General features: G+C 40.4%; 1 protein-coding gene across 1 annotated transcript; it reads left to right on the forward strand.

Moving 5' to 3' along the window:
* Positions 1 to 4,351: 4,351 nt before the first annotated feature.
* Positions 4,352 to 10,179, forward strand: arid6 (AT-rich interaction domain 6). Its single transcript, XM_033646501.2, has 6 exons — positions 4,352 to 4,549; positions 5,388 to 5,544; positions 5,889 to 5,941; positions 6,169 to 6,266; positions 6,351 to 6,507; positions 8,487 to 10,179. The coding sequence occupies exons 1-6, from the start codon at positions 4,538 to 4,540 to the stop codon at positions 9,840 to 9,842; spliced, it is 1,833 nt and encodes a 610-aa protein (XP_033502392.1). The 5' UTR covers positions 4,352 to 4,537; the 3' UTR covers positions 9,843 to 10,179.
* The last annotated feature ends 3,880 nt before the right edge of the window (positions 10,180 to 14,059 follow it).

A 14,059-nucleotide genomic window follows, 5' to 3' on the forward strand; every position in this document is an offset into this window, starting at 1 on the left:
AATGTCCCTTTAAGCTTGTTGGTCAATATTGAGCGGAACAAAGTCAGTAAACCTAACGGATCTCATTCCTTGTGAATAGCAATACACATTGTCTCACTGCCAGAGTGATGATGTCGTGGGATTAATGACTCAGTGAATAAATAAGAGTGGATTAAGTGTTTGTAGAAACAACTTTCATTTTCTAAAGGATATAGTTGTCTAATTTTTGTAACACCACCATAAAAAATCAGCTTATGAAAAGACCTCTTTGCCATTTGTATCAAACACGCTGACAAGAACAAATCTCATCATGTTTTCTCTACAACATGGCTAATACCACAGAGGCAATAAAAGTAGTAACATACTGTTTTGTTAAAGTCCAGTTTTCACTCAGCAGTCATCCTTGAATTGCCTTGTATTGAGGAAGTCAATTCCAGGAACTGTTTGGTTAATCTTGTCAAAGAGATTTTATCATGAGCTGTCTCGTTCAGGAAATGTCAACACATTTTTTTCCCCAGTAAAGGTGTGTATTGTGATCCTGAAACATGATATCATACAGCAAGCTGCCATTCTTTTACTTTTGCATTTTAACAGTGCAAAAACTGTGGTGTTTCACGTAACTGAATCTGTTGTTAGTCAGTTCATTTTGAAGCTGTGTCCGTACTAGTGGGAAGAAAAATCTCCAAAACAAACAAACAAACAAACAGCAATACATTTACCAAACATGTTTTATTATTATTCAGTAGAAATAGAGCAAACTGGGCTTGCATTTGGAGTCCTTTCTGGAAGTTCAGTATTTATTGCCATTTTAGCCCTGGGTGGAGCAAAGAAAAATATCTTTCAGCTACTCAAATGCCAACATACACTCACTGAAAGCTACTTTGCCAGTCACACACTTGGCTCTGTCATTTTGTTTTAGATTGGCATGATATGCTCTGGGTGTGGTTTTATACAAGTTATCATAGTCTGTCCTGAGATTCACAACAATGAGCAGGAAATGGCTCAATAATGGCAGCACCAGAGAATTTTTTCTCACTGGAAATAGTTCAGGGCTTAACTATTTATTGGTGGAGCTATGGAATTTGTAGTATATACAAAACAAGGTTAGCTGGGGACATGTGGCATTCTATTTTATCAATCAGCAAACGCTTCAATTTTTTTAAAAATTGAAATTATGATCTGACTTGTAGATAGGAGCCAAGGGCAACTCTGGAAAACTCCTAAAACAGAATAAGAGAGAAACTGTAGAGCTCACTTCTCAACAAACATATAACACAAAGAGATGATACAAAGAAAAAAAAGTTACTTATTTAGTGACAGAATATTTTAGCTCTGAAGTTCACCTTACTATTTCTGATTTTTTTTCCCAGGGGTACTAATTAATCAGAGGACCCCATTTCTGAGGAGCTACTGAACACAGATGATTTCTACACGATCTCCTCTGCACCTCCTCTTGACTCTGTTTTCAGACTTTAGAAAATCTAGCCCGTGATGGGAATCTTTGTCCAATCACAGGTCATTTGAGAGAGAGGGCGTTCCTGTTGGCTGTTCTACAAATGGAGATAGGTGTGCACGTTACTTCAGATTCAATGGAATCCTGCAGAGAAAGTTACTATTCCTGTACTGGCAACTACTACCTACACTGCAAAGCAACCCAAACAAGGAAATGGACTTATCAAAAAGAGAGTTCAAGAGTCTAACAAAAAAATGTTATAAAACAGATGTACACTGGGGAAGTGTTTCAGACAGAGAGAGAAAAAATGTTGTTAATAGTTTAGTCTTTTGCTAACTGGAGCTAAAGGCTCATCGATGTGCCTTCAAGTTCATGTTTATGAAGCTAACTTTATCCAGAGCCTTGAATCAGAGTGTGTCTTTCACCTCACTCTCCACCACTACAGACCACTTTACCAGGAGGGACAGCAACCCTGGAGCTGTACCCCCCGTAAGCAGCCACAGTAACCCAAATCCAGCCAGAATAAACCCCAGTTCTGGCCTCACCTTCCCAAAAGATCAGCAAACTTTCTGTTGCTGCTGTTACACAGGTTAAATCCAGTTCCGCTGCTGGCCACCAGCCTGCTGTGACACTCAGTGCTGGGAGGTTTGCTGGCTAGCTAAGCAATCCAAATCAGTGGGGAGCAAGGCAGAGGAACCATGGGGTGGCTAGCTAGCTAATTTTTGTCTCATTTGTAGTGCACGGCAAGGAGGTGCTGGGCAAATGTTCTGCTTGCAAATCTATAATGAAATAGGGTTAAATAAATCAATGTATGGGAAACACTGGGTGACTGTATGAATTGCATGCATATGCCCGTCATCATCTGGTGAGGGGGCTTAGAACAGAGGAGAGAGCTGCATGAGAAGGGTGTACTTTTAAATTTTGATGTTTTTTTTTTTTCTTTTCCAGATTCCTGCTTACCCCAGCTTTATGTAAATACATCTTGCTTGACCTGATAAACATCAGTACAGACCAGGTATCCAGCGCACAGAAATTGTCATGGCACTTTGGAGCACCTTTGAAAACTGGCAGCTGAATGAAGTTAATCAGACTGGAAATTGTATGTCAAATTTTTGGCAATTTCCTGCTGGGGCTGAGCTAGCAGCACCTATGAGGCTTAAACCTGAGAAAAAAAAATGAAGAATGACGATTGAATGTGCAGTATTGTAAAAAAGGTGCAGTCTTGTCAAGCTACTTGAATTTATTTCAGTCAATGTAAACAGTCTAAATGCACTGACACTGAAGTTGCCCCTCCCTGTATATACACAGCACGTCCAGGTCCATTTTTTCAATCATTGTCAACAGATTTCCATCACTTTTTTTCCTCTACTTATAGACTGTTTTCTCCAGGCTGGAAACCATTTCTGTTTTCTCTCTCTGGCTGGCTGACCACTTTAGCTCAACAGCAGTAACACAAGAAACTGTTTCTTCCAAGCTAAAGCCAAAACCAATGGCCTCTAAGCTCCATGCATCAGTATCGACCCAAAGTTCTACTAAATGTTAGTTCAAATACAGAGATGTAAATGTGTTGCTATACAGTGTCAGCATGAATTCTGTATGTGACAAGCTGAAATCAGATGAAACAGAATTGAGCAACTGGCAACAAAGAACTGCAGTCATCCAGAGCTTAAGAGGATAACATAACTTTCACACATTCATCTTCCTTCCAGTATCCAGGTCAGGCTTCTGCACATGCATTCTTGCAGGTTCAACACAATGGACTAACAGTTACATAATGTTCTGTTTTGATAGGGCCAGTGCCACACCCAGAGAACTCCCTGGACCTGAACAACATTGCAGACAGAATGAAATCAAAACACACTACTGTATCCGAGATCACATCATCACTTAACAGTCATCATAGTTCCTGTTTTATTGCATTCTCTGAGGCAACACCCTAATTTTTTCATTAACTTTAATCAGAATGTTGACAGCAAAGTGTTGATGGATGGCAGTGTACCCACCCAAACTGGGTGGGTCAGTAAAGAATTCAATAATGTGGATTATTTTTTGTGCCATTTGGGTGGTTTCCCAATGAGAAGTTTGACTATACTCCTCTGAGAGGTACAACTAAAACGACAAACAAAAACTATTTTTTCAATTCAGATAATTATTTAATCATAGCTTTGTGACATAAGACTAGTAAAAGACGTTTTTGTTTTCAGTGTGTGTTAAACAAAAGACTTGGTGGAGATTTTGGGTTTGCCTAATTATACCAATAAAACAGGAGACTGAAGGTTAAGGCAATTATATGTCAATGGATGCCCTCAAAAAAAACTTGTCATAACTGGAAATTAAAAAAACGGTGCTTATTATGGCAATTAAAAGAGCATTCTGCAGGCAAACTCTAAAAACTGGTCCATCACTTTCATGCAATGTGTTGTAACCACTTGGTATAATTAGACAGCTTTACAAAACTCACATTTCCTGATTCCACATTAGTAATTACCTTACTCAATATGGTGCTCAAACACATGCCACAAATACATTGGTTAACATCCTAATGCTATATTAGAATGCAACTTAACTTCGCTAAATTTAACACCCACAGCCACAGTGTTCTCAGTACAAAAATCTGTTATTCATACACTAATCTCCCAATTATGAAATGTTAAATAACAACTAATGTTTTAAGGGCTCTCATTTGTCCTCTAGTGATTGTCAACCCAAACATACTCTAATCTGACGTCTTTGAACGACACTCGCTGTAACTTGAATATGATGAGCACACATTTCCACTCATAATTCTGCCAATATATGTGGAATATTCCGCCACACTGTTTTTGGGAACTTGCTCAATAACTGGTTCAACTGGTCCAACGATAGCAATCTCAGCAGGAAGACGTTGAAGTAAACACCCACTCCGTCAGTTACCCTCGTTGTCACACAGATACTATAGGGACAGGTGTGCGACTGACGTGACGTGACATGACATTAATAACTAGCTGCACTGATTTTTTTTAGTCTCTTTTACCACACTGGAGGGAACACCAACCTGTGCGCCACAACAGCTTGTCCGTTCATCATCAGGGCCATGATATAATATGATCCATCCTTATTCTCCCAATGGAAACACAGGTAAGGAACAATATTTCGGATAGAGTTGCCCTTTCATTTTATAAAACTGATACTTTTCGTGTACTAGAATTTTTAAAAATTGACTATCCTGCATTTTTCACCTTTGCTGTGAAAGAATACGCTGGTGTCAGTTGTTTCTGGGTAGCATGCATTTTGACTTGCAGAAGCTTTTTTTTTTCTAATATTCTGTTTAAAAAGAAAAAGCAGGGAGTGAAGTGTTTGCTTTATTTTGAAAAGCACTGTCATATTTACATCATTAAATTCATGTTTAAAAAACATGTATTTAATGATAGTAACATGATTATTATAAATGAACAATAGTAAGTGATAAAAAAAAAACATAACTATATGAAAGTAACACAAATTCTGAATTAAACCAAAAAACAACTGGCATAAATAGATATTGATTGAAACAGATATTTAAAGTGTGATACTGACATGCCAGTTTACATCATAACAATATTAGAAAATAATGGAAGCTAGGGAATAGGGAGTGCAATGGTGCCGTTTTTGAGTCTCATATCAATGGTCTGTTGTCTCAAGGGACACAGTTGACTCTACTGAGGCAAGTACAAACGTGATAAAATGCTGATATATGGTCGAAAACCTATATGTGCTTGACAATCATCAGTCAAGATGATGTGACCTCGAAACAGTGAGGCATTGTCACCAGAGAATCTTACGTCTTGCGGCATGTTTGGTCAAGTAGAGCTGTGCATCATATTCCAGATTAAGTTAAAAAAAAAAGTTGTAATATGATCATGAAATACCTGAATATTACACATTAGTCTGGATAATCAGTTGAAAATCTCTCTTTTTTCTCTGTTCTTGTTCTCAGGCACGTATGGAAATGGCACGCAGAGAGATCCGAGAGGAGAGAACCAAAGAGCCGGTGGAGGAGCTCACAGAGGAGCAGTTTCTTAAAGACCTCTACCTGTTCATGAAGAAGAGAGATACACCCATAGAGAGGATCCCAAATCTGGGCTTCAAACAAAGTAATTATAAATATGATTCATTTCATCACATTTTGAGACATAAGCTGTTTTAATGTATTGCACTTGTTTTATGCACCAAAAAGTTAATTAATGCAAAATAATCAATAATAATAATTCTCAAAGGTGAGAATTTGCTGTCATTGTAAACTGAATCTTTGGGTGTATTGACTGTTGGTCAGACACAACAAACTATTTGAAGAACTACTGTTTTGTGACATTTTATGGAACAATTAATCAATTAGTTGAGAAAATAATGTGTAGATTAATCAATAATGAAAATTCAAATAGCCCCACATTCTAGTAAGAAGTGTATGTGATTTTGTATGTATTTACTTGTTTTTCAGTTGACCTGTTTCTGATGTTCAAGGTTGTCAGAGACTTGGGTGGCTACCACCAGGTAATCAAATATTTCCACTTTACATATTATATCTCATACTGTAGGTATCATTTCTATTGTTAATATTACTAACAGTATATTCAATTTTGATGACAGTGAAATGATTATTTATTTAGTCATTTTTCTTCATTGTTGTTGTCAAAACTAATGCTATCACTCTACTTATAATATTGTAGATTATGAAGTCCCATTAGTAAAAGCCTTTGAAATACCATGCACTCTTCCAGGTGACAGCTCAGCAGCTGTGGAAACAAGTGTATAACACACTTGGAGGAAACCCACGAAGCACAAGTGCAGCCACCTGCACCCGCAGACACTATGAAAAGTGAGTTTAACAAACCATGTGGCTGACAGTGTGATTGTTTGTTTTCCTAACAGACTAATCTGATCCATGTGTTTCTTTGTGCAGGCTGCTCCTGCCATACGAATGCCACCTGACAGGCGTATTGGTGAATGTGTTGCCTCGTAATCCGCCAAAGCACTTCCACTTTTCCAACTACAGCAAAGAGCATGTTGATGGCCAGAGGCCAGCTAAACGCAAAATGATATCAATACCTCTGCACCAGGTTGGTATTATTTTACACACATGCAAGATACAGAGGGCATAACAGAGTTGCTCAACACAAATTAAGACTGATGTGATAGTGTTTAAATAAATGTTCTTTATTACGATAAGCAGTAAATAATTACATCCTTAAATGGCTGTTTGGGTATTAAACACACATCAGCTGGTATAATTTCAACACAATAATCATGATAAGCAGTTTATTCTCATAAATAGTCTGGTTCTGTTGCAACAAAAAAACTTCCCAATATTTGCATATTCCCAGTTAGTTGGACCTTTTTCTTTTATAGTGCATTGAACAATACATTAAAAAGAAATATGCTTATTTGATGAATATGTAGCTGGAGCCAGCATGTGATTAGCCTAGCTTAGCATAACAACTGGAAAGAGAGTGAAAAAGCTAGCCATGCTATCAAAGGTAACAAATGCACCTACAGGCACCCCTAAAGTTTAATAGTTAACAGGGTTGGGGAGTGATGGAATACATTATAGGGGTGCTGAGTAGCTCACCTGGTAGAGCAGGCGCTCCATGTATAAAGTCTAAGTCCTTGCCACAGTGTCCACAGGCTTGATGCCGACCCACGGCCCCTTGCTGCATGCCATCCCCTCTCTCCCTCCCACCTTACACATTCATGAAGTAATCTTTAAAATACAAAATATGAACAACTAGTCAATGTCTTTAAAAGTAGATTACTTAAAGGGAGTACTTTATTTGTTTTTGTTTTATTTGCTCTAACACCACTCCAGCAAGCATTGGCTTAATTGTATTATTTTGTACTGCAATGTTTTCACTGAATGTAAGTGACATAGCGCTGCCACTTTGAGCTGAACTTTTCCTGTGGCTCGCTTTGAGAGCTCCAAAAAACACAAACTCAGCTGATCCATTAAGTTGGAAAAAGGGGATATAGATACATAACACCTCTTCATTTAAATACAAATCCTGAATGAGGTAGCAGCTGGCGGAAAGTTTCTGGTAAATGATAATCGCTGGTAACAACCTAGTTGTCATTTCCAGCATAAAATGTGTGTTTTCTAAAAAAACAACAAAAAGTACAAACACAGAAAGATAGCAGGTACTCGCTCATCTTTTAAATGGTTACAATTTCAGTCGAGTGCTCAGCTGATGTTAGCAGTCTGATGGAACACATAATAAATTTAATTTTAGGGTATGTATTTAGTAATCTGTAGTTGGATAGGTTTTAAAAGTAACCCTTCTAACACATGTCACCATGGATATATACAGACAACGTTGGAGGAGGGGCCCTGTTCTTTCCTATGAAAGTTGCATGAAGCCAAAAAGGTTCAACTGCCGCATATAGTATTACTCAGATGATCGGAACTGCTTTGGCACTGTGTGGCCCACAAAGCAGGCGCACTAGAGACTTCAACAGGCTGAGCCGGCTACTTCAGGTTTAGCACTCTACCTTGTATGATGATAAAGTGATTCAGCTGTGCAGCTCTTCTTGACTTTCCAAATGTGATCGGACCGATTGGATTAAATTCTGATAGTAAAACAAATCATTCCACAGGGGTTATGATGCTAAAAAAAAGTAGCTACTGATTTACTGAAGTCTCTTTTCCTATGTAAGTCTATGGGAAATGTCTTTTTGAGCCATAGGGCATTATGTGACGGATGTAATACATTGTTTGGCTGCTATGAAAATTGGCTTCCGATCCTGGCACACTTCCAAGGTCCCTGGTTGTATCTCTTTGTTTATTCTGTACAGTCTTAAAATCAGCAGTTCAACCTCCTGGGGTCTCTGCTGTTTGCATGACAACTGCTCCTTGGCAAGAAATAGTCGAGCACATAACCTCCCTTAAACCTACAACCTGCTGGCTGCAGTTTCATATTTAGCGTACAGACATGAGAGTGGTATCAATCTTTTTATCAAACTCTAGGCAAAGAAAGCAAATAAGGATATTCCCCAAAATGTTTAACTGTTCCTTCAGCCTCTGACTGGTCACTTGTCTTTTCAACAGAACCACCATAACCTCCAGTCAGACCCACGTGAGAATGTCTTCCCTCTGCAGCTCCACTACCCTCACTACTATCACCCAAGCCATGCAGTTCTGCCCCCACATGTCCCTATGTCCTCCTCAGTGCTGACACCGCATAGCCCACCTGCCTCCAAACCCTGGTTCACAATCCCTCCATCTCATCTAAACCCAACAGACAGGGTTAAGGAGCCACTGGAGCAGCTGCGATTCCTGGCAGAACAGTACAAGACCACATCTGGATTGACTGAGCCTCTGAACCTCAGCATTAAAGCATCAAGGCAGGAAACCAACAGCAACCCCACCTCATCGTTCACCCCAACTTCATCCGGCAAGAACCCAAAGTTTTTAAATAAACCCTCGCCTCTGTACACTCCTCATCGATCACAGGTGATGACAGACGATGGATGTGAGACACAAGGTGGTGATTCTGGTTTAGGAGATGCAGGGTATCCTGCAAGAGCTAAGGAGGTATATATTGTCGATGGCAAAGCTCCAACAGCTTCCAGCAGCCCCACATATGACTCTGCTCAGACACTGAGAACGGAGAAAGGCGCCACCACAATGGCACTAAAACCCAGCTCTCCAAAAACAGACTTTACAATCCGGCCAGAAGATGAGAGAGAGGGGAGTCCAGAAGTCAGGGAGCTCAGTGTCAGTCACATCCTGCCCAGCCTCCCTCGAGAGAACGGAGGCAAGATGGAAATCGAGGTACCGCTGTCTGTGTTTCATAACTGGCTCAGGCTGTGTGGATCCTCAGCCTTGATGCATGAAGCTAAGCAGCTATCTGCACTTCCTCCTCAGGAGGAACACCCTGGGCAAAGAAATCGTTCTGACACAGACGTCCTCCCTACCAACCTGACATTTCACATCAATCATCACGACCAGAGCTCAGCCGCTGAAGATCTGCGGCTGATGCAAAGGAATTTGCCAAGCCCCATACCAACCAGCCAGTTTACCGGTTATCAACACAATACATGCCAAAATAATATCTCCACCTACAAGCCTTTGCCTTCAGGTGGTATTCTGAAAAGCGCAGCCAGCTGGGATGTCTATCCGGTTGATCAGCAGGATAATAATAACTCATACAGCCCCAGAGCCCCAAGTTGCTGGGATGCCTATGACAAAGAGTCCCAGACTTCCCTTATCCAAGTGAACATTAACTCAAGTCCCTGCTCAGTTCAGCAAGACTTTGATAATGAAGACACAATCCAGGCAGAGAAGGAGAAGTCAGGCACGGGTCAATCAGCTGTACTAATGCTGAATCCCAGCTCCAACTCCCTGTTGCACTTCACAACTGAAGAGGTGATGAAGCTGAAGAAAATCATCTCCAGCTCATAGTGAAAATCAGTTCAGATAATCACACTGACACTCCAACACCACATTAAAGCTTACTCACGTTACATTGCTCTTTCATTTACTGTATGTTACTGAAGTTGTATGATCTGGTATATATTACATTCAGTTGTTACTCAATGCAAGTGTCAAATTAACAAAAATTCCAATCCAAAACAAACAGTTCATTCACATCAGAAGCAGAGCTTGATGTAGGAGAATGTTCACCATTTTTGGTTTTGTTTTTACGCTTTTACTGTACTGAAATATTACTTGTATATTACAGTAAATACTTTAATTGTAATGTAAATATAAATAAATTTAAAGTTTTGAAGTTTCATGACTCATTTGTTGATTGCGTGATCCTTGGTGTCATGCTATGTGTTTTCATCTTAATCATTCAAAAAATAGCTTTTTATCCAGGTTATCTATCCATTCCTTTTGAGAGTTATAAGGCTGGAGAAGGTGTAACGAGCGAAACAGCAATTACTGCATTCGTATGCCTTGTTAAATAGAAAAATTACACCTTACAAAGAGGTAGTGTTATTTAAGAGAGGGTGTGGTCGTTATTGTCGTAACATCTATGTAATTTTATTCACTCCTTTAAAGGGTGTCCACACCTGTGCAATTACACAGTTCCTTCACCAATCAAATGTCCAATAACAAACAAATAAACAGTGCAATACTATTTATAGCTTCCTGTGTGGACCGAATGCTTTGTAAATATTTCATTTGCCACTAGAAGGGAGCATTGTCAGATTTCTTTGTTTAAAAAGCATGGAGACATTTTGCTTTTTGTTGTGGCCTTTTTCTCAGCATTCAATGACGTACATATTCGGTATGAGAAATGAGACACGAGAAAACAGTTACGTCAAAAGGAGATACCTTAATTCTGCTTCAGTAAGCTTTGGTTTTATTTGTCTGTCATACCTGCATGCTTGAAGCTTACATGTGCAGCCTACTATTATGTTATTGTTATTGCTTTAATTATTATTCTCAGATTCTATGCGTAATGTGTGGAATCTTCAGCTGTGACAACAACAAATAGAACCACCACTCCCATCACTGTAACTATAGACACTGGTAATTGCGTGCAAATTGCTCATCACCTAACACCATTACAGTCCTGTGATAACTATTATGGTTCATTGTCCTGAAAATGCATTACATTTGAATAGGACTTTAGACCATTCACAAAGGGAATCATGTTGAATGAGGCACCAGTTTACAGGCTAATTCCACTTTTGTCCTGGGTTTGTTTTGTTCACCTGTTAACCTGCTCTTTATTATGAGGTTAAAAAAAAAAAGCCAGGAGGAGAAAGAGATAGTGGTGATTGTGGAAAATCCAGTGTGAACATGTTTAGGCAAGTGTTTAACTGTTGCTTCACTGCAGATTATTGCTTAACTCAGAAGCGTCTTTGTGTGGGCTGTTGATTTAAAAAAAAAAGAAAATTAAAAGTGAAAGAAAAAAGTTACACTATGCCTAAAGCATTTCAGTTCCACAAGTCAGTGAGAGGAATTTAATGAGCAGGTGTCTGGCCCCTATGTAGGCCTAGGAAGCCCTCAGGCGTTGCACAGTATAGTGCTTGCGTGTTGCAAATATCGTCTATAAGGAATAATAATCCAATGGAATTCATGCTCTTAAAAGACCGAGGTCACAGACCAGCATTTCTAAGCATCATTAGATACGAGATCTGAATTACTGGCTCAAGTTTAAAGTAAAGTTACTCAAATTGAGAATCATTCTCTAAAAATTTTGTAGCACTCCATATATGGCACTGTATGTCTATGGAGTTATTAGTAATTTGAAATACATAAGAAAATGAAAAACACTGGATTGTGTGTTCAACCCCTTTAATGTTTCTGCATTTTTGCTATTAAAAATGTCCCACAGTGGACTAGCTCTTTACTCTTGCAGGGCTGCTAGAGGGGTCATGGGAGTTTGCCCATCCAGTCCACATGTGTTTTGTGGACTTGAAGACAGCTAATGACCGTGTCCCATTGGGAGTCTTGTGGGTATTGCGGGAATATGAGGCACTTGGGTTGTTGATACGAGCCATCTGGTCCTTGTGCAATAAAAGTGATAGCTGTGTCCACATACTCGGCACAAAGTCACATACGTTTCCAGTGGGTGTTGGCCTCCACAAGGGTTGTCTCTCATCACCGTTTCTGTTTGTGATATTCATGGACAGGATCTCAAGGTGCAGCCAGGGGAAGGAAGGGGTCTAGTTTGGGAACCTCATAATTGCGTCTCTGCTTTTTGCAGATGATGTGGCTTTGTTGGCTTTCTCACATTGTGACCTGCAGCATGCACTGGAGCAGTTTGCAGCTAAGTGTGAAATGATTAGGATAAGAGTCAGCAACTCTGAGTAAGTCTGAGACCATTGGACTCTGCTGCAAAACGGTGGATTGCCCCCTCTGGGTTGGAAGAGTTACTGCCCAAAGCAAAAGAATTCAAGTATTTTTGGTCCTTGTTCACAAATGAGGGTAAAATGAAGCGTGAGATGGACAGCTGGGTTGGCGCAGCATCAGCAGTGATGCAGGCACTGCGCCGGACCGTCGTGGTGAAGAGCAAGTTGGGCCAGAGGGAATAGTTTTCGATTTACTGGTCCATCTACGTTCCAAGCCTTACTTATGGCCATAAGCTCTGGGTACTGACTCAAAGAGTTTGTGGATGAGATTGCGGACACAAGCAGCTGAAATGACTTTCCTCTGTAGGGTGGCTGGGCTCAGCCCCAGGGATAAAGTGAGGAGCTCAGGTATCTGGAGGGAGCTCAGAGTTGAGCCACTGCTCCTTCAAGTCGAAAGGGGCCAGTTGAAGTGGTTCAGACATCTGATCAGGATTCCTCCTGGGTGCCTCCTGTTAGAGGTTTTCCAGGCACATCTGACTAGTTGGAGGCCCCAGGGAGGACCCAGAACATACTGGAGGGACTATATATCTCATCTGACCTGGGAACGCCTCGGGATCCCCTAGGAGGAGCTGTGAAGTGTACCTGGGGAGAGGGACGCCTGTAGTACTTTGCTCAGCCTGCTTTTCCCGCAACCCCGGCCCTGGATAAGCAGGTGAAAATGGATGGATGGATGGATGGATGGATGGATGGATGGATGGATGGATGGATGGGTTGATTGATTTTCGGATCATTTTTTGAGTGTCACAACCCCTGTGAAATAACTGTTTCATTATCAGAATTTGATCCATTAAGTCCAATAACATTTCTAAAGTCTTGATGATCTGCACAATAACATAATTTTACCCCTATTCAGGTTAGGCTAAACTGAAAGTTAGCCACTTGGCAGAAGACTCTAGTGTGGTTGCTCTATGGGCCCCATGAGGCAAAGGATCTGGGTAATTTTATACCCAGAGAGGTGGAGGGTTTAGGGCTTCGTGCGCCAGTGAGCAACACAACACTGTATAAGTGGTCTATACAGACTACCCCTGATAACTGAACTCAAGCAATGTGTTGCTAGTGGACTGAATCTAGACATGGCAGTGTGCTGGTATTTCACTTTTATCCTTGTTATGGACTGAAGATTCAAAAGATTCATCGAACCTAAACCTAAGTTGATGCTTTTTAAATCCTTCATCTTGCTTTACATATGCAGGAAAGTGTCTGTGTGTCAGATAAACCCCAGGAGGTTAGATATACCATATCAAGTTTGTATAGTTTCCAGATGGCATGGCCATAAGATAGTCAATGTCCACCATGTTGGCATAAACTTACTGGTGGACACTCGAAAGGGTGCTGTCAATTAAAATAAGGTTGTCCTGTGGGAACATTTGCCTCATGACTCACCACAGAGGTGCAAGTAGATCAAACTGCTTCTGTGGTTTCAGTCAAGCTGCAACCTGTGGTGCTGAAAGAATGAAGCCAGGGTGCAAGTGCCAAAAACTGTACTTCCTGAAATGGCCGCTCAAGGCTGGCTTCAAGAGCGAGTCAGTTCCCATGGACTGCCACGTTAAAATGCCCAACATAAACATGTTCACAGCGTGGTGCAAAAATACTGTTTTGGTCTCTATAGCTACTTTCAACATTCATGGCAGCTGTGTACTTCACCCTTTCACATTTTATCAAGGCTTTAAAGTAACACATAATTAAGGGCAGGGTCACCTGAGTGACAGGCTGTCTGCTACCGAAAACATTAAAATACTTGCATTTATAAGTTGTCTACTGTTTGTCCCTGTATTAAATGCATTTTCAATCAGTTTCAGAGAGAAAAGCATG

The sequence above is a fragment of the Epinephelus lanceolatus genome, chromosome 19 (genome assembly GCF_041903045.1).
Source record: "Epinephelus lanceolatus isolate andai-2023 chromosome 19, ASM4190304v1, whole genome shotgun sequence".
NCBI lineage: Eukaryota > Metazoa > Chordata > Actinopteri > Perciformes > Serranidae > Epinephelus > Epinephelus lanceolatus.

What these genes read in the sequence shown, in the direction of transcription:
- arid6 (XM_033646501.2), top strand. An exon ending in ACCCGCAGACACTATGAAAA is followed by an intron (nt 6,267 to 6,350) that starts GTGAGTTTAACA and finishes TTCTTTGTGCAG; the next exon opens with GCTGCTCCTGCCATACGAAT. An exon ending in TATCAATACCTCTGCACCAG is followed by an intron (nt 6,508 to 8,486) that starts GTTGGTATTATT and finishes TCTTTTCAACAG; the next exon opens with AACCACCATAACCTCCAGTC.